Source organism: Aythya ferina, assembly GCF_964211825.1.
Source record: "Aythya ferina genome assembly, chromosome: 11".
Classification (NCBI taxonomy): Eukaryota; Metazoa; Chordata; class Aves; order Anseriformes; family Anatidae; genus Aythya; species Aythya ferina.
Window position 1 is genome coordinate 14,468,113 of NC_140307.1, and position 21,131 is coordinate 14,489,243.

General features: G+C 38.3%; 1 protein-coding gene and 1 long non-coding RNA gene across 2 annotated transcripts in view; one reads left to right on the plus strand and one right to left on the minus strand.

Moving 5' to 3' along the window:
- Positions 1-21,131, plus strand: part of CA12 (carbonic anhydrase 12) — a gene marked incomplete at its 5' end in the record, with an annotated part of 24,192 nt that continues 3,061 nt past the window's right edge. The window contains 8 exons of the mRNA XM_084531614.1: positions 1-91; positions 3,037-3,057; positions 8,893-9,072; positions 11,641-11,783; positions 12,631-12,726; positions 14,448-14,511; positions 14,957-15,114; positions 16,153-16,279. Of these exons, the coding sequence (XP_084387740.1) occupies positions 1-91; positions 3,037-3,057; positions 8,893-9,072; positions 11,641-11,783; positions 12,631-12,726; positions 14,448-14,511; positions 14,957-15,114; positions 16,153-16,279 (880 nt within the window). The remainder of the gene's footprint in view (positions 92-3,036; positions 3,058-8,892; positions 9,073-11,640; positions 11,784-12,630; positions 12,727-14,447; positions 14,512-14,956; positions 15,115-16,152; positions 16,280-21,131) is intronic.
- Positions 20,060-21,131, minus strand: part of LOC311442427 — a 15,946-nt gene continuing 14,874 nt past the window's right edge. The window contains exon 6 of the long non-coding RNA XR_014696639.1: positions 20,060-20,651. This is a non-coding gene — a long non-coding RNA (uncharacterized lncRNA). The remainder of the gene's footprint in view (positions 20,652-21,131) is intronic.

Consider the following 21,131-nt stretch of genomic DNA (forward strand, 5'->3'; position numbering starts at 1 on the left):
ATGTCAGCCAAGAGCTTCAGTAGAGTCATACTCACTACGGTGCTTATTCTCTTCCTGAAGGTACAACTCTCACTACCAGCGCCGTTGAATGGTAAAGTCTTTTGGCTTTCTATTTTATTGTGACTCTTAACTTTGGGCATCTAAAGTATGCAGAAAATTAAGGCTTTAAAAATTACTATTTCAGTAGCATGCTCTAACATGTATATTGTTGCACTCTGCAGTTTGGAGTTAGCATCCTTATTTTATATATCAGAACACCTGTTCTGAGAAATTAAAGAAAAAATAAATCTGTCTTCTGATTTTGTTTGTGTTACAGACTTTTTGCGTGCTCAGTATGCCTTACTTTGTGATCTTTTTGTTTCTCATAAAATGAAGTGGAGACTGGTCTTTCCCTGACTTAGTGGAAGCGTGGCATCTTTCCCTCTGCCCCATTTATTTTTAAACCAGACAAAAAGAAAGCAATCCCTGTCAAGTGCCCCATTTCTCACATACTAGACTTCATTGTCTTATATTTAAACAGACCAGGAGGTCAGTGCTCCTTGCTCTCTTTTTAGGAGTTAATTTTCATCCATTCAAGCTGATTATAATCCCCCTAGTGTAATTATAGGATATGAGGGAGAATCATAATATAGGGCTGTGTGAGAGGACTTACTCAGCACGTATATTCATGAAAGGAAAACCCTGAAGGCTCAAATGTAATCCAGAGCAGTCAGGATTTTACAGAACTCTGCCAGGAGAAGCATTTTTCCAGGTTTTCAGCATGAGCTACTCAGGAGGGAATTTCAAACTTTTCAGGTCAGCTTGTTATTTCAGGCATATTTTCTCTGAAAAAAAAAATAAAATAAAATGCTATATTCTTTAGCAGAATCTCCCATTTGAAGGGCATAGGTTTCTGGAGCTTGGTGCTTTCCAGAATGATGCCTCTGACAATAGAGAAGGCTTCTCTGCCATGCATGGGCATGTAACAGTTACTATTCAGCAGCACTCATCCCAGCACAAACAAAGCAGCAGGAGAGTCCCCACAGGTACGGAGCTGTTTATAGTTAGTACCCTTCTAGATGTGAATCAGACTTCTGTCCAAATTTGGGAGACTGTGTGACATTCTGCCTCATTCTAATTTTATTATCAACCTTGCTCACAGTCTAAGGCTGGCAGCAAATTCCTTTTACAGCTCTGACATGTTCATTCAGACAAAACCAAAGATTCTGCCCTCTGGGATCTGTTCATCTCCTGATCTAAGTTAGATGAAGTAAATGCAACATGTTCCTTAGCCTTACCTATAGTAGTTGCTATTATTGTGCTCATCAGTAAAGGCAAAATTTAGTGAATTACAGATCAAAGACACTCACAGGCTGAGGAAAATTCCATTTGGCAAAAGATTTAAAGCTTTTATTTATTTTATTTTGCATAAAAACCCAAAATATCAAATATCTTTGAAATGTATTGTTTAAGGTTGTTCTAGACTATAATATATATATATGGAGAGAAAGAGTTTTGATATTTCAAACACCTTTTAGTGTGAAATAGCAGCAGGAGTGGAGACTAGCTATTTTAGTTAAACTGATATTTATTCAAACACTGCTCAGATGAAGATGTGGGGATTTCTAAAATGTGTTGACAGTTGGTTACTATCTTTATGCAAGTGGTGCCTATACAACTTGCTGACCACAGGACACAAGGACCCCCCAAAAACATAGGTAAGAGGTAATCCCATGCAGACATAAGGGGAGAAGAGAATGAGGTTTCTCATGCTGTAATCTAAAACAGGGCACGAATTCTCCTCCACAAGGAACCTAGGGACTTCAGCCAGGATGATTACACAGACCTCATTTTGAAAATTCCAGCGTAAAAGAGCAAGCCCAATGGTCTGACAAACTGGAACCACAGAGCTCAGTGCTTCCAGCACACATTGATACAAAAGAGCTATGAGCAGCTGTTTTGCACATCCCAACAAATTAATCCCAAACATTTCACACCACGTTCTTTAGTGAAGAGCTCTGTCTGTGAGTACACTGCAGAGTACAACAAATGCAAGCAAGATTCACGTACTGAGCAGACATGCATCTAAGAATAAATATTTGCTTGCCTGCGTGTGCACAGACACACACAAGCACACTGAGTGTTTGCAAAACTCATAATTCAGAACTGTTTATGAAGCAGAAATAAAGTTACATTTTCAGTGAGTAAGGATCTGCATTGCCTGATAACCACAATTGTTCAGGTCTGTCAGCACAAGCTCCTGTAATTACATAGCAAGCTGAATGACCGTAAGGAGGTTTCAGGACAAAAAATAGAATAAAATTTAAAAGAGCATTTACATAAGTGAAATTTTCACATTTCAAAAGGCATGCAAAGACACTGTTCCAAGTTCAGCTCCTTAAGCAGTGGAGGAGTATTGATCATTGATAATTTTAATACTCACTGGAAACCCCAGGATCTCTTGAGTTATGTTGTTTCATTTATCATATCCCCTTTTTTCAAAGTCCATCTATTTCCTGTATGTTTCTGTTGGCAAATCCCAGAGCAGCTGTGCAGAAAGGACTGTGGACTGTCCGTGATATCTCAGTGCAGCACCTGGCAAACCCCTGATGTCTTTCAAACTTCTCAGCTAGGCATATGGGGGTTTGATGATAACTACCCATCACTTATATTGCTTGTATACCTAACCAGAAAACAAAACAAAACAAAAAAACCAAACAAACAAAAAAAAAAACGGGGATGCCTACATATAGTCTGTGGCTATTCAAAACAGAAAAAAGAAAAAAGTGACAAGAGTTTGGGTCCAGGATTCACGTGACTACAAGAAAGTTAAACGCTATGGGTAGGATCACAGGAATAATTCTAGTCACAATTTCGGTGAGTTGGGTTCATAACCTTTGAAAAATTTTATGTTTTGCCCAACATCTGGAACTAGAAAAACATATAAAAGTACTGCATATTTCAGTATATGGGTTTAAGTGGCAATTTCTTTCTTTAATTAACAGAGTAACCCCAATTTCAAATATTCACACTAATGTTTTGTTTGTTTTTAAACAGGGTCAAAATGGTCTTATATTGGTAAGTACTAACTAATTTGTGCATGCTAAGTCATGGGTATGTTCCCTATTTTAAGGAGAATGTGCCGAATTTATTCTGGTGAGAACCTACTAGGTTCACTGTCTTTACCCAGGTTCGGATCCGCCTTATCCGTCCATCAGGCTTAGAATTTGGGTGATTGAGAGTTAGTTACCGTGTTCTGCGTTGTCTTGCTGAATGACAGGAATCTCAGCAGGCTAAGACAGGCCAGGCAACTGCAGAGGTTGCCCAGAGCCCTCCGTTTCCCCATCTGCCACAGAGCAGCAGCACATTTCAGCCCAGCTCTGCAAAGAATGTACCTCTCCCTGCCCTCAAGTGAATAAAGTAGAATAAATAATATTCGGGAAAGCAGTGCTGGTTTGTACACTAGTCCTTTAAGTCAGATACTAAGCCTGAAGGGTCTGATGGCTGCTCAGGAAGAATTTCCTAGAGATTTAAGAGAACAAATCCTCTGACCAGTATTTCCCCATTCAGTGCTGTGTTTTATACACCACATGCCCACAGAGAAGCTTTTGGTGCTGCCCAAAGACAACCCCAAGATTTAATTTGCTGTTTCCAACTACTCCCTTTGGCTGTGCTCCAGTTTACCTGACTCATTTCACATAAGCAAAACAAAAATTGTCAGTTGCACGTCTACAGGTATTAATCTAATCGCTAGTACATGAACATAGATTTCACATTCTCATTTAGTGAAAAGGCTTAGCATACTTTGAATAACAAATGCCTGGGTTTTCCACCTTGCCAGCAGCAAGCAGAGGAAACTAGCCCTGCCAGTTAGTAGGGAAATCAACACTTTTACTACCAGCAAAGTAGTTCTGTCCTTCTTCCCAGGGTAATGCAGGTTTAAATTAGATACTTCTCCCTTTCTGGGAAATTTTGGTACCAGTATATTTTTCAGAGTATGTTATTCTCAGTGCCCAAATTCATGAGTTCATGCTAAGCACTTCCACGTTGCAGTTTGATTTCTCACATGTACTGAAGGATAGAGAGATGGTTCACAACAGAAGTTTTTATGTTTTTCCTTCAACTACTGCTTTTTAAATCTATGTAAAAAAACATATAACAGCAACTTCAAAAAATCAAACTGCAATTTAAATGTACAGAATTCTTCTTTTCATATATCGGGAAAAAAAACAGAGGTAGAACATTGCTCTGCACAGAGAAAAATACACTGCAGTCAAAGCCAGAAAGAAGCCTCTCCTTCATATTCTCCCACTGACCTTTTTTTTTTTTTATGGCAGCCTTCACCTTCCACTATTTACTTTTATCCTTGCAATACTTTGCAATGCCTCCCACTAAAATTAAGCCAACAGGAACAGAAAGGAAGTCAAGCCACTACAGTCAGTGCAAGCTGATCTCAAGATGAGTGTCAAGGTACAAGGTAAAGGGCAGAGGAGAAATTCAGGTGCCAACTTCTAGAATTAGAGGGCTGAGCTTCAATTCTTTGGATTCTGGCTTTCTCCCTTAATATTAGCAGAGTGGAATGAAATCAAAGAACCATAATCACTCCTTAGGAGTGCACAAGCAGCTAGAAGGGAGGAAACTAGTTTTACAGTGAAGTTTTAAAGAATAGTATCAGTGGAATTACTAATGTGCTTTAGCATGGGAACAGACAACCTCATGCTACAACACAGACACAAGAACTGTTGTTAACAGACATTAGGCTAATTAAACTTACAAACTCTTTGGTTTTATTGTTGCCAAATATTCCAACTTAAATTCACTGAGGTGCTGAAAACCTGTGCTAAGACACGTCCCTCTTCCCTTGAGAAATGCCAGTGTTTGTGAATGCAGTAAAACATTCACAGATTTTCCCATATAGCACTTGAATGGAGGACTAGCAGAGACAGCTACAGCTCTTGGCAATCCCTTTACCTCACAAGCTTCCCTCTAGACACGCATGTGGAAGATCTGCACATACTGGCTATGTACAGAATGGTATGACTGAGCTCTGCCTGCGCTTTGAGTGAAATGGAAACCATGTGGTCATGTTACTGCGGCACTGAGCCCAGATTCTCAGCCTTCACTCAGCCCTGGGCCAACTGCAGCTGTACAGCTTCCAGCTGGCAGAAAACGGGCAGAGTGCTTTGCATGGCTGCAATATAGCAAAGACATTCCCCGTGTTACTGACCCAATGCATTTTACTACCTAATTCACTACAGATTTTGAGAACTTGGATCTCCCATGAGAAGCTTGAGCATCACAGCAAAAACCCTGCTGGTAACACTGGTGTCTCATAGACCCATTTTCTTCTTTTTTCTGGTCAGCTAACATGCAAATCCCACAAGCACTGTTGTCCCTAAAGGATCATCTGTCCTGCATCACTTACCAGCAGTAGGGCTGTGGAGCTGGCTAAAGGCTTAAGCATGCAGAAAGCTAGCAGTTGTCAAAGGGTATGATAAAATGGATACCTGCAGTGTGGGTACTGAGGGTATTTCACCCAGCTCACTGTGGAGCTCACTGTGTAAGTCCAGAGACTTACTACTATTTTATTTACAGGCATCTTTTATAAAATAGCCATGAGGACATGGCGAGGCTCAGGGTAATTTACAGTGTGGTAAGGGAACATGGCCCTGGAAATGTAAAAGGAGGCAGTGCACAAGCTGGATTTGAACAACCTGAGCATGCAAGTATCCTACAGCAGAGAGCACTCATAGCTGCACCAGGAGCAGTGGGAGCAAGAGGGGTCATACTTCTACCCATACCGACAACTCCATACTTTAATTTGCTTACTTCAAGAGCTACATGCTAGCATTAGTTGGATTGGACAGGCCCATGGCACTATTACCACTCTGCTGGCACAGTGCTGACAAGATCCTCAGGGCAGCAAACATCATCTGAGGTGCCTGGGTCTTCCCCTTGGTCGTAATTGTTGTCACAAAAGTGGGAAATTGAATACTAAGGTATGTTTGCAATGCTTTTTATGTTAATACCTTATGAAACTTGTCATACAGGCCAATCTTACCGCATCCACATACTCTTCTTTATTCAGTAGTGATCAGAACCTCTATAAACACAGTGATTTCCACTGAATTTTTCCAAATATGCTGGTACAGAGCAAGGAAAATATATTTCACAATCAAACATTAATTTTCAACAGAGCTGGCTGAGAAATGTCTTCCAGCTGTGGGGTTTATCTACCATGGAAATCACAATTTCATCTATGCAAAACCAAGCTACAGTGAGCTCAGCTCTTTAAGACAGGAGTTTTGAAGCACTAAAATTAGAAAGACCGTGTGACAAAAAGGCAGAATTTCTAAAACAAATGGTTTTGTACCAAAAAAAAAGTTTTGTTTTCTTTTTAATTGAGCAGAAGTATGAAACAAGCAAAAACTGCTGAAGCTTAGAGGCCTGTAGGTAGATTTGCAGATTTATGGCAAGGAAAGGGTAACAGCTAGTAAAGATTAAGGTACATAAAGACTGCAGTATCTACAGAATTTTATAGCAAAGACTGTTTCCCTTCTGAACTGCTAATGTTGGTGTGGAAATTCCCATACACTGCTGCCAATTATTAAAGGCATTTGATTCATCCAAACATAGTACAGAAAATGCAGTTGGTACTTCACGATGTGGTTTCCACTGGCTGGGACTAGGGTTCTATGTTATGCATAAATTAAAAACCAATTTAAAATTATTAATTTAATTACCAAGTCTCCAAAATTATGTTTTGTATTATATTAAAGTCTTCTTGGATACCCACTACCTTATCAATGCACAGAAAAACCAAGCCTTTTAAAAGCACTGGAGTCTAATTACAATAAAGGCTTCTCCCAATTTTTTCTGACATTGCTGTAGTTTTAGTTTTCTGGAAAGTGTTAGATTTCAGTGTCATTGTGTGGCACGTCAAGTTTCAACTTCAAGAAACTATCATTTCACAGTATGTTCTGATATATACATTACTGGGAAATATCCTTGAGTATATATATCCCATAGTATGGAATCTATGTTCATCTTGATGGATCAGTGAACTGCCAAAACACATCTAAAGGACAGTATCCAGTTTTCTGTAGTGTCAGCATAACATTTATTAGCTTTTAAAAAGATTTGCAAATAACTTTAAGATAATATCACACAGATCAAAGAGGAAAGAAATTAAAGTGATTGGCAGTGGAGTCAAAGATCTAAGTTACAGCAACATCAAAGCCTATTTATACTGAAAAGTACCGACTGAGTCTGAGTATCCACACTGCAAAAAACGTCATGTGCTAACCTATGCCTTGATTAAAGAGCTCTAAGGAGGAAGTAAGTCATTCTTTGAGCACCAGAACTTCAGATTCACCTCCACTATCAATATCCTTGGAAGCATCTCTTTTATGTTAAAAAAAAAAAAGACAGTTGATTTTCCCTCAGAGAAGATCTGAACTTGTTTTACCACTGATGACCTGATCTAACATTAGATTCTGGCATCCACATTTCAGGGAAGATATTAACATATTGGAGAGGCTTCAAAAAAGTAACAATAAATATTCCAGGTTTGGAAAAGAAGCCCTCTAACAAAATAGATAAACAAATAAATAAATAGTCAAGGAACTATTTAGTTAAGAGAAGAGAGAACCTATGTCCTCTGTGTTATAAGTACTTCCATGATGAACACAAGTATACTAACAAAAGGCTCTTCAATTTCTAAAAGAAGTCAAAGCTAGACAAACACACAGTGACAAGCAAGCTGCCAGGGAGAGTTAATGTCCATTGGGCATTAATGAATTATCTTTACCTGCAATGTTTCAAGAAAGACTGTCCTTCTCTTTCTGAAAGATATAGCCTCATTAAAGTAGTAATTAATCCAAGGAGATCCAATAGCCTGTCTTACATAGGTCAGGCTGGGTGATCCCCAAAGATCTTCCTGCCTTAGAAAGAATTGCAATAAATCTTCAGTATTAGGGAGCAACACAAATTGTGAGTACATCTTCTGGAATTGAAATCCAAACAGTCCCAGCTTACAGTTTGTGAACAGCTGGTACTATTAATAAGCAATTAAATAAAAGGTACAACTAAGAATCTCTTGATATTATCAATTCCTTGTAGAAATTGCCTAGGGCAAAAAGCTGTGATGAAAGAAGTTTTGCAGGAGTTTGAACGAGTTATTACAGGTCAAATTACCGCAACACTTTCAATTTTTGCAAGTTAGCTTCTTACTGTGGATTATGCAGTATTGCTAGATAGAGCTTGGCAGTTTGTATGATAAGGAAAAGTTCATAGAAGTCCAGTTTTCTGTGTATTGGAAAGTATGCAAACCTCCCTCTGCAAACATGAAGTCACTTTCAGAAATTCTCTTCAGAAAACAGGAATTGACACATTAGCATGCATATGCCTGTAACTTTTATAGGGAAAATTCATTCATGTCAGTAAATAATCTTAATGCTGTCATAGATACATACTCTACTTGTCATTCTTCTAGACTTTGAAGGGAAACAATTCCAGCATTAGAGGGTCCGAGGCACCATGGCTGGCTATGATGGCCTTGCCTGTAGGTTTAATCTGGGGAGCTACCACACTTGCAGCTCTCCACTGGTGCAGTGTTACATAAAATGGTAGTCGAGGATGTCAAAAATCAAGATTAAAGTCTCTCTACATGAGACTTTTACTGGTACTTCCTCTGCCAGCAAATGTATCGCTATGGTTATTTGTCCCTTTTCTATCAAGTGGCATACTGGAAACATTGAATTGAGAAAAGTTAAAGAAAAAAAGAGTCTTCAAAATTCAGCAAAAGCTCCTTTTCTAAGTGTTGGATCAGAGCTGAATCAGGAGTGGAGTGAGGGGGGATAATAACTGGATAGCTAAGGCTTGACAAATATGCCTCTTTGTTAACTTACACAGGTCCTGATGGAGAGAAGGCCTGGCCGAAGAAATATCCATTCTGTGGGGGAGTATTTCAATCACCAATAGATTTTCACAGAGATATTCTCCAGTACGATTCTAATCTCTCACCTTTAGAATTCATAGGCTATAATGTGCCCTCCACCGACCGGTTTACACTGACCAATAATGGTCATTCAGGTAAGGGATCCCAATGACAGTCAGCAATTATGAAGCAAAGAGTTGCTGGAGTTTGTAATTTTTAACTTCATGGATAAACTACTTTGATTATCAGTTGAAATTAAGCTGTGATTATGAAACCTTCTAATCAGAAACACAAATCCAGAGAACAGGTTAAGGGAACTTGCAAATATACTAGATTTGCTATAAGCAGAATCAAAAAACTGTGTTTTTTTCAATCAACTCTAGGCACGTCAAAATTAATTTCATGCTTTTGAAAGCTTTAATTCCTACTTTGGTTGAAGTGCTCCAAAACAGACTTTGTGATTCTATTAGAAAGAGATAAACTGATAAAATATGGGTGCAACGGGTCTTTGATATTCTAATCAAAGCAGCTTAGTTGAGTTACATGAAAAAAAGCACCATTCTGTTCCTCTGACTTGAGGTAGAAACTTCCTTTAGTGTAGGATAAGACAAATAGATTAGAAGACTGAAAAATAATTAGAAAAAGTTTACAAACATGCCTTGCACCACAGTAGTAAAAGCGTCTGTATAGGAGGTAAAAGCAGAGAAGAGACAGTCTCATCAAGGTCTGCAATATCTACCATATCAACGCAGTATTTCATGTCATGTCAATATGACCAAGTATAAGGGCCTTCTTTATATCCTCCCCTATTGGGTAAGTATCAAAAGAACCTGTATTAAAAAATGGCCTCTGCCTCAGCTCTTCTCTGGCATGCTTTGTTAAAAGATGCTTGAAGTGCACGCTTCTCTTTTTCCTCATTCTTTCAGTGGGGTGAACCTGCTCTGTACAACATCATATGCCTATTCTCTAGGTAAGGACCAATCCCCTAGGGCATAGGTCACTTTTTCCCCCTGAATAGTTTCTCCCACTAGAAACCAAGTCTAAAGCAGCTTGTTTTAGACTAGGAATGGCTGGAACACACTTTCCTTGCAAATCTTTTTTTAAGAAACTTTCTTGGCCCTGAATGAAAGATTGTACTGGCACAGTGGAATGTATTAGGCCAATCTAAATGATCAATAGATAGACAAGAAAACATTATCATTGTGTATTTTAACAGTGCCAGAGAGCAGGTAGAGACAAGAGAGCAGGTACAGACAAAAGAGGAACACTGGCAGCCTGTCCCTCATCTAAGAGTGACACAGTAAAATGCAAGTTCCTAGTACTGCCTATGCCATCAAGATTTTCAGAACTAGGCCCGAAAACAAGTCTAATCACCGCCTAATAAAAGTCAAGACAAAAAAATAAAATAAAATAAAATAAAATAAAATAAAATAAAATAATAAAAAATAACCCCCTCTCAGTAAACTCATCTTCCTAAAACAGGAATTGATTCTAAGGTAAGCACTCTCCTAGAAGGCAGGGGACACATGACCCTCGCTCTCTAGAAACTTCACTCAGATACAAACCTTAATTGCTGTGAGTAATGAAAAATTAGTTCTTTGTTAGAGCGTCCATTACACCATCTGCTGTTACCTTCTCTTCTGGCTAGAGAAGAAATCAGTAGGATACTTAGTATTGTCCTATCAGTCATTTCTACACAAAATTAATCTGTTTCAATGCCAGCCAATCCAGATACAATTACCTACTTCAGCTAGACTGAAAACAGCAGACCTCAAGAAAAGCTTTCTAGCTAGCAGGAAAATACATAGGTTTGCAGCTGCTCCTTCATTAAGGTTTTGAGCCTTGTTTTCCCTGAAAAACACACCTGGGATGTTTCAGAGAAACTGCATTCACATTGAAAAACAAGAAAATTGCTTTGCAATTGATCTTTTCTTTATACAAACCATTGCTTTATGAAGTACCAAACTTCTCAACTAAACAATGACAACAAAGAACATCTCCATTTCTTCTCTACTCTAATTCTACACAAGAAATAACCCAGGTTGTGTTCCACACGGGACAGCATTAGCAAGCAGAAAGAAGGTTTGTTATTCAGCACGCCAAAGCCTCGCTTCACCACGTTGAGAGAGGAAATGCTAATTATTTACATCTATAATCACCTTGCTGCTTGGCAGCAATACTCTGGGTTTGACTGGGGAAGGGGAAGGGAGGGAGAGATAGTAGTTTGTTTGTTTTTGCCACATGCTCCTGAGGGAACATCAATAGGCAGAGGAGTTCAATATAACAACAGTTTAAAGGTATCATGAGCAATTTTAATTTATTAAGCCATTTTTAACCTCCATATGAGGACTGAAACAAGGCACATGAGCCTAAGTTTTGCTTCAATAACTTCCTTTTTAATAAAGATGAAATAATTTTGCATTTGAAGAAGGAAGGAGGAGAAAGATCTCTATTAACAACAATTTTCACAGTCAACTCCTTTAGTTCAAGAAAATGGGAAAACGGAATATTCTAAATTTTCCTAAATTGCCTAGAAAGGATTAAAGACAACTTAAGTGTTTAGTTCCTACCTACAGCCTGAGGTGGATTCAGAGTTAAGAATCTAATAGTTATTCTGCTTCATTCATTCTCTATGTAATATGTTTAGACATAGTAGTTTTACTTGCCCTGTGCTTAAGAGCTGTGTTATCGTTTCATCCCATCTGGTTTTGATCTGCTTACAGTGAAAATGTATCTGTCGCCTACTATGCACCTCAGAAATCTCCCTTTTGAATACACTGCATCTCAACTTCACCTACACTGGGGAAACAGAAACAAGTCAGAAGGCTCAGAGCACACAGTCAGTGGGAAGCATTTTGCAGCAGAGGTAAGACAAGCTGAACTCAGGGAAAGAAACAAAGCTGTGTAAGTCCCACTGTTTTAGTTTCTTCACCTGTGGTATTACAGTGTTCTTACACTGTTTCTCTACCTTTGGTATATGACTGGAAAAGGCTGAAAGGTTTTGATTCAAGAATTTATGGTCTAGGTGTATAGTAAAATGTTATGCGTACATGCAAGTAAGATAGGCTTCCATGAACTTTCATAAATATGCCACAAGTCAAGGAATTATATTCTAAACTGAGGACTGGCACTGGGTTTCCTAAATAATTTCAAGCAAATTGTTGCATATTTGACACCTAGGTTCTTCTCTGTAAAACATATATCTTTTGGCCGTACAACGCTGCTTGGCTTGGTTTAAACAACATTTTGAAATGTTCTTCCTCTAACTTAACTCACCTTCTTCAATCTGGTGAAGAACTATTTATTATCTTTCCTCATACTAAATTATGGATTTGGGAATAGATTTTGAAAAGCAGTACCAGTTGGATATTTACCTCAAAATGATTAAATGAAATGCTACTTTTTCAGAAAAAAAAATTACTAGTGCTAGTACTAACAATCAGGATGCCTTGAAGACAAAGCAATCGATCTTCCCTCCCCACCCCCCCAGTCATGTAGACAGGATGGGTAATAGCCAAAGAGGGTCTGAGAGTGGGAGCTCTGGAAATTTTGCTTTTCTCTATTAAAGATCTTAACACTATACCCAGAAACCACTGAAGAATGCCATAGTAATGTCTTAGCCTGAGATGGCTGCACTGGTCTTTTTCGATTGTAAAATAACTATGTTACCATGCCCCACACATTGCCATAACATTGTCTCTCCTTCTTTGTAGCTGCATATTGTACATTATAACTCTGAGAAATATCCAGATGTAACAGCAGCAATGGACAAAGCAGATGGGCTGGCAGTTTTGGCCATCCTTCTTGAGGTAGGATACAAGGTGGAGGGTTTTTATTTTTTAACAAGCTTTCAGTCATTAAGTCGCCAGAGAACTTTAAAGTAAAAAAATTAGCTAGATTATTTAACAGCTTTGCAGCTGGATAGATGTTCCTCTTTTTCTGTTTGGGGGGGGGGAGGGGGGAGAGGAGGCAGATTCCGTTAGCACATAGATAATAGGTACAAATTTTAAGAAAAGAGGAATTGTGACAATTCTAAATGCTTTCCAGTAAATTAACTTCAGATGTTGAAGCCATTTTTGCATTCATTTACAAACTATGAATTATTAGAGATTATCAAACAATAGACAACTGTGAATTTCAAACCTACTTACTCAAAAAAACTGCCTAGTGTAGCATGCAACAGTTTTAGCTCTGCAGAGGGGCACAGGAAGACACAACCCTGGCTTTGGCAAGTACGTGGAATTAGGATGTGACTATCGTTTTCAGGATGCAAGCTTCCTAGATTCTTTGAATCACGGATTACAGTAGCAACACAAAATTATAAACAAGCAAATCCAGTGTCTTTTTTAAGATGACAGGACAAGTTTCCAATTTTCCACTCTAAAGCTCCACAAATAGGAAATTAAAGGTAATAATGATCTTAAGGGAAATTTTTGACAAGCTTGTACATTTTTAATTCTCTATTGTCTTGATAATTACAAGTCTTAATTATAAGAATTAACTATAAAGATGATTTTTAAATGTGTGGATTTTCTCCAGCACAAAAAATATTTTACTCAAAGCCTGAAAATACCCACGTTTTCACACTTCCATTGAAAAAAGTGGAAACATTCTAGTTAGCAGACAAAGCTCTAATTCTAATGAATGTTACCCAAGCTCACTTCCCAGCAGTTCTGACTTTGAAAATAATTTAGTGTTGAATTTCAGTTCATTTGGAAGTTGCAGCTGTGAAAAGTGAAAAGTTTCAGAGAACTTCATATTATACTGGGGATTCTGTTTGTTTGTTTTCCTTTTCCTAAGTCACGACTTACGAAAAGTATTTAAAAGTATTTAAAATCAAATAAGGGAATGTTGTTAATTCTGCAGATTAGGTCTCTGAAAAATGTTCAGGCAGCTGGTGGCTTTTACAGTTGATCTAAGGACACCAGTTCACTATGTGTGCTTGTCAGAGGAGTTGCTAAGTACCAAAGAATTCATAAAAAAGGCACTGATTATTAGACGAAAAAGCTGCTGGGAGCAGTTGAAAAACACAGTCTTGCTTGACAGTTGAGTTACTGTCCTTGCCAGTGGCCCTGCAGTACCAACACTGTCATTCTTTATCTTCTTGGCCTGTGAGGAGCAGCAGACTAAAAAACGTTTGTGAGTGGAAAAATGTGGCTTTGACTAGAAACCAGCAGATGATCTGAGAAGCCTGTCAGTTGAGAATTTCTGTCTACAATGTTTTCAAAGGAAATGGTTACTCTTCCTTTGCGCTGCACACTGAACAGGCAATCATGTCTTTCAAGAGCACACTAGAGGTCTACACTGTAGTTATTAAGGCATGAGCTTAACAGAGCAGCTTTAATAGCCACTGAGAGACTACAAGCATTATTAGTAAAAAGAGTAATTCTAGTAAATGAATATCCAGGCATTGTACATGCTTCCCTTACACAAGAATTCTTCAAATACTGCTAGCTGCTGTGTGCAGAAGCAAAGATTAATATTCAGACCACCATGATTTGCACAGCTGTTAACCGTCTTCTCATTACAGATTGGACCCTTCAACCCATCATATGAAAAGATCTTCAGGCACTTCCAGAACGTGAAATACAAAGGTGAGTGGCTATATTGAATTGAGATATCAGATCACTCTGAGAGGGACATAATCAGCTGAAAAAACAGATGAGGAATCCCAGGCAAACCAGTCATAAACTATCTGACTTAAAAAAAATAAATTCAATGCATTTCTCTGAAGAGAGTATGGCTAGCATGATACACGCATCCATTACACCATGTGAGCCTTACTTTCTGCACATGGTGTTGTTTGGTTAACATGGCCACAGGTCATGTTACAAAATTCTGATTTGGTATCCAAGATGATTTGTATATAGGAAACCTAAGAAACTATTTCCTATTTAAACTGGAATCATCTCAATTAAAATGGATTCTTTTCTTAGTGACATGACTGAAAGCACTCTGCTTATTGAAAAGCAAAATTGCTTCACTGGAGGCAGTCCACACAGCAATGATTCAGCATTTAATACAAATCCTCTATTTTAGATCAGATGGTCCAAGTCCCTGGTTTCAATATTCAAGAACTGCTTCCTGACAGACCAGACGAGTACTATCGCTATGAAGGATCCCTGACAACTCCTCCTTGCTACCCTAGTGTTCTCTGGACAGTCTTCCGACACCCTGTTAAAATTTCACAAGAGCAGGCAAGTTTAAATACAACATGTGTTTTCCTGATTGATGTTTGCTAGGACACAGTAATGCATATTTTAATATCCTGGATTTCTTACTTTCCTATAAAAACTGGAAAGTGACCATTGCTAAAATCCTTTAGGTGGGAAGCACATCACATCACAGAACTGACTTAAACGAATACCCTATTCTCTGTGTAGCTAGCACATTTTCAGTTGACCAAAATAAATAAATGACAGCCAACTGCTTAGCTATTTCTAACGGTATCAGCTTGAAAAATCACAGTAAAGTAAGATTTATTTCTGTTTTCATTATATACTTGCTCCCTGCCTTGAGTCTTCCCTTGAGTCACTACCAAATCATTTTTGTCAAGGTTTCATGTCTGAACCCTAAACCCTAGACCCTAGGTTTTTCAGTGCTGACTACCTTAGGTATGATAAGTTGGGTAGATGTTAAGTTTCCAAAAAGCATGTGATGTATTATTTGTCAAGCCTGAATTCCCTGACTTTTCTCCAATTTAACTTTTTTATGCTCACCTAATTAACTTTTTTTTTCAAGTGGACAGATATATATAAACTCCAAATTGCTACCTTCCAGTTTACCTGGCTATAAGCACAAGGAAAAACAATGTTAATATCAGATTTAATATGAGATTTAATTACTGTGTCCTCCCTGTGATGAAAGTCCATTCTTAATTTTGTCCACGCAGATAATTTATTTCACAAAGCAGAGAGTTCTTTCATGAAATAACTTTTAATATTGCTTAGGATTTTGACTGTTCTAAGGAGAAGAAGATGCAAAGGGCCACCATGTTTACTCCCATCCAATTTTGCTGTCAGCTAATTACTAAGCAGGAGTTAATTTTATCAGTACATGGGGAAAAAGAAAAAATACAGGTGGGGGCTTCTGGGGTGTCACAGTGTTTACACATCATTCTCTATTTAGCTCACAGGCCATGAAAGACTTTCAAGTATTATTTAATGTATCCTTTTCCCTTTGACTACCTCTACAATTTCAAACACACCCTCTCAGTGAGTTTGATTCCTTTACAGTTACTGGCACTGGAAACAGCCATGTACTGCACAGAGAGTGATGACCCAGAACCCCTGGAAATGGTCGATAACTTCCGCAACGTTCAGGAGTTTCGTGAAAGACTAGTTTTTATTTCTTTCCGTGAAGGTAAGCTGTACAAATGCTTCTATGCAAAGAAACTGCACAGCAACTTGTGTAAAACTGAAATATTGATGTGGTGGTCCCGTTGCCTGAACCACTACAAAAATGTGGGGGTTCCATTCTCCTGTAGTTCACTTTGTTCCCTTTTCTTCCCTTTCTGCATTGTTGCATGGGCAACAATATTTGGAGAGCATATAAAAAGTTTTGTTTCACAACAGGTATCAGACAAGCCAATACCAAGCAACTCTTCTGATCAAAGGGAAGGAGATAAAAGAAGGAAGATGTGTTCAGCCTTGTCATGCTAAGCAGAGCTATTTGCTGTCACTCCAAACACTAAATAGCTCTCTACAGCTGAACGCTTTCAGTCAGCTTAGCTACTTGAGCTGGCCTTGTCTCACGAGTCACATTTGCAGGCTCTCAGTAATATCAGGTCTGTTTTTGTGCAGACAGCAAGTTTAAAAGGAATCACAGCATTGCATTTCTGGGAGACTGTTTGGGGGAAGTTACAGAGAATCAGAAGAGGTCCTTGAGAAACTCAAACTTAGCAAGTAAAAATAACTCGTTACACTGTATTGTATGATCTAATATTACAAGTGAAAAAAATAGCCATCTTACAAAGATGGACTGATTCAAAAGCTTAATTGTGCAGTGTTACAGTATGACAATACACAATATAATATATATATATGTATTGAAATAATTGTGTGTAACTTAATAATTATGTAAATAAGTATGTTAATCTTTCTGTCCTTGCTACCTAAGCACATTTCTCACATTGATTTCTAATGACTTAGATCTTAGTTTCTCTGTACTTTTACATGAGTAAAAAACATTTACAGTCCTGAGCAGACTGACCACAAGCCATAACTTCACAATTTAATTATATTCTCTAGCTCAGCACTAGGTCTCTATATTTCATCATCTCCAGAGCAAGAAAGGCTACAACTCCATAACTGTTGCAGCTCCTGACCTTTATTTTATTAACCACTCTATCTGCAGAATACAATACAGTTGATCTTCAAAAAAAGCCTTATGGACCAGGTGTACGAAGGGCAAGCTTAAGTGCTAAAGGCAACACAGTTTTTGGTATGGTTCAGAGATCCAGACTACTTCAGGTTCTCTTAGGCCTCAATTTTGCACACCCTAGAGAAAGCTACTGACTAGAAAAACACCTGTTTTAACTTGCAGCACCGGAGAAGGGACAGTAATTTAAGAAGAGATGGGATATTTCCCAATATTGAGGTGCAGAGAAACAACATAACATATCCTTTTGTTTAATATACAATAAAGGAGATGAAGAAGCTAAATTCAGTCAGTGGAGTCATAACTATGTGATTTCAGACTTTTTATCAAGCACCTTTCAGTTTAGGTTCTCATTGACCCTACTTATCTACACAAGTCTTACAGTTTGCAAATAGAGGTCTACAAAAGTGACTTTCCCCAAGGTTTCCATGATGTTAACTACTGAGTGGAATGGAGCCCAAACCGAAACACTAGTGGGTCTGTACCCCGGCAAGCCAGTTTTATTTTTCAGTAACAAAAGAGAAGCCCATGACATCATTTCTGATGTCACATAGAGCCTATCTATGTGTATCATGACTGGAAATATCTCTAGCACAAAAGGTAAAGCAAAATGCATTACATGACGCAAGCATACACAACAGAAATCTCAGAAATAAGTGGCCTCTGCTTTTTTGAAATTCTCTAAGGACAGAAAGTCCTAAACTGCTAGAGCTTTAATTCCCAAAGTTTTTGGGGGAAAGGAAAACAAACAAACAAACAAACAAAAAAACACAAAACCAACTAAACTTGCACAATAAGGAACTTACAGTAACTTAATCGAAATGCTGTAATAAGTGAATGCAAAAAGTAGACTGAAGTGTCTCAGCCAACAGTGAGTAGGCAGTTTTGGAAACAGCATTCATTTTAACAATCTCAAGATACTAATTTGTTACCAGCATTACTGAATTCCAACAGAAAATAGACATTTTAGAGGCTCCAAAAAGCTGGAAACAGACTTAGCAAACCTGAAATATTTAAGGTAATGCTTTCATTTTACTGGGTAGTGAACACTTAGCTTTACATTTCAAAAACAACTGGATTTAAGAAGACAGATTTAAACATTCCCAAAATCATGAAGGCAAGCTTAACACTGAAGTCAACACATTTACACTGACTCTGGTCAGATGAAAAATCAGGCCATATGCTCTATCATTCCAAGGAATTTATAAAAAGTTAAGATGGCCAATCTTACTTCTAAGGCAAAATTTATAATCCATTTAACAGAAAACTCACTGGGACCTTTGACTACTTTGAGATAGTTAAGGCACTAAGTATCATCCTGTACTATATTTTAAGTTTCTGCAATTAGTCAAAAGATATAAACAGAGGTTTAAGCAATAATTTGAGTGCTATGTTTTGTTTACATTAGGAAAAAGAGGAGCTCCAAAGCCATCTCTATATTAAACTCATAATACTACCATATGGGGGAAAATGTCTTTAAGTGTATAAATGGTAGCAGGTTAGATTTTTATCATTCTCAGGCTATCCTGCTGAATGTCTGAATTTAACCTAATTTTAAAACGAGAATTACACCAGTAGTTCTCTGTCTAACCAAAATAGATAAAAAATTGCCAGTAAGTTTACCAAATTATCAATAATCCTTAATAACTCCAAGAGTAAAATACAAACTAGAATTTGTTGCACTAAAAATATTTTGAGTAAACTAAATGATGACTAAATAGTGGAAAAGGGAAAGAGCTAAAGTATGTTGGTCCTTTCTCTGCTTTTGTGGTATGGACAACTAGAAATATTCTTCCCCCGCAGTATTCTTATATGATCAGGAAAAGGTCTATAACTTTCTTCCCAAACCTCAAATCTCAATCACCAGCTATAGAACTAACTGTGTTCAGAATGCCTATTTTAGTGATTCCCTTCAAATCCCTGCTCAAGTCAGACTGTATACAATGATTTTAAGCAGCAGAATCAGGACTTCATAGAATCATAGAGTGGTTTGAGTTGGAAGGGACCTTAAATTTCATCTAGTTCCAACCCCGCCTGCCACAGGCAAGGGTACCACCCACTAGATCAGGTTGCCTGGGGCCTCCTCTAACCTTTCCTTGAACACCTCCAGGGATGGGGCAACCACAACTTCACTGCGCAACCTGTTCCAGTGCCTCACCACCCTCTGAGTGAAGAAAACTTTGCAATAAGGCTACCAGGTTTCTGAGACAGTAAAACATCCTCTGCAGTATCTGTCCTAAATTCAAGCACAATTTACTATAGCAATGTCAGTGTAGAAACACTTACTGAAGTAACAGAAGTTCTGGAGTGAGCAGCTACCCCATGTTTAAATACGGAATCCCAGTGATCCAACTTCTGCTTTTTCTTTCTTCTCAATTCATCAAGATTCAATACGTGGTGGACTGAGCAAGGGCATAGCGCTGGTTTGCTAATGGCATCTGTGCACCAGTGAGTTTTTGATTCAGACTGGTCAGGCAGAAATGAGAAATGCAGTTTTCAACCTGGGTCTTAAACTGACCATTCAGCACCTGTGTGCTCTCTCTCTGTAAATCACACTAACTCTTAAAGTAAAAGGTACTGAGTTACAATCCATGATCCCAATAACTTAAAATCAGACACTATAATTTTCATACACTTCACAGAAATAGGGTAAGTATTACTGTATCCATCTATGGGGTCAAATTTGACTCAGATATGACATTCTTGAAATTGCTGCAGTGAACCAGTGCCAAACCCAAGAATAGCATTTGGTTCTTCCTCTACTAAGCTACATTATTCACCTCCCCTGCAGAGGTGATACTGACTATAAAAGCATTTTCAACACATCCTTAAAATTGGCATGACTTACCAGGGTTGAATTGTACGGGTTATTGCCCACCCTGCTGTTCTCACCCAAGAGCCGGTCTCTATGGCTACAGAAGGCATTGCTCAGTGCTACTTTAATAGAAACCCTATTCAGTCTAAGTACATTTAATTACAAAAGCTCATTGACTATCGGTGAACCATAGCAAAATGTTCTATCCATTGCAAAAAAGGTAATCATCATCCCTGTAATCTCACATTCCACCTACTACAGACACAAAAGCTCCCTCACAGGTGCAGCCTCTCACCTAAAAAAAAAAAAAAAAAAAAAAAAAAAAAAAAAGCACAATTGTGCTTTCCTGCCAAAGCACAATTGAAGTGCACCTGGATGCTGGCTGCAAGTGCCCAGCCTGATGCTGCCAGATGTACCACAGGCAGGAACAGAGAGCACTTGCTGAAAAGGGAAGGCCAAACACTGAACCATGGGCTGGGACAGGCAACTACACACACGTGCGAAAGAAATCCTGTTGTGCATGCTCCAAACGTTGTGCCTCTGCCAAAAAAAAAAACACAACGTGTTCAGAGCAACGTCTCTGCTTTTTCAGTATCAAGTCTCAAGGCTGCAATCTTCATCTGAGCCCAAACGCCACAAGATGGGGACCTTGAGCTGTTTTGTGTCAAGAATGCAAATAACTGAAGTACTAGGTCATCCATGTTTGGATGCCAATAATTAAAATCTAAATTCGTGCTCACTATTAACAAGTACTGCATTTTAAAATGTCTCGACCCTTAAAGGATTAGTCAGCGAAAGTCAAACATGTTTATAATGTATTTTGTCAGCAATCTATTCCGATAAAATTAGCTTCACATACATGCAGCTGAAACTTATTACAATGTTGAAACCTTCTACTGCCCACAAGTTAAGGGGGAACTGGTCTCTAGTGTTGATTTTAGCATTACAACTGAAGTACATTCTAACTGAATTTCCCAAGATGTTTTCATCATACAGAAATATAACACATGAACTTTAACC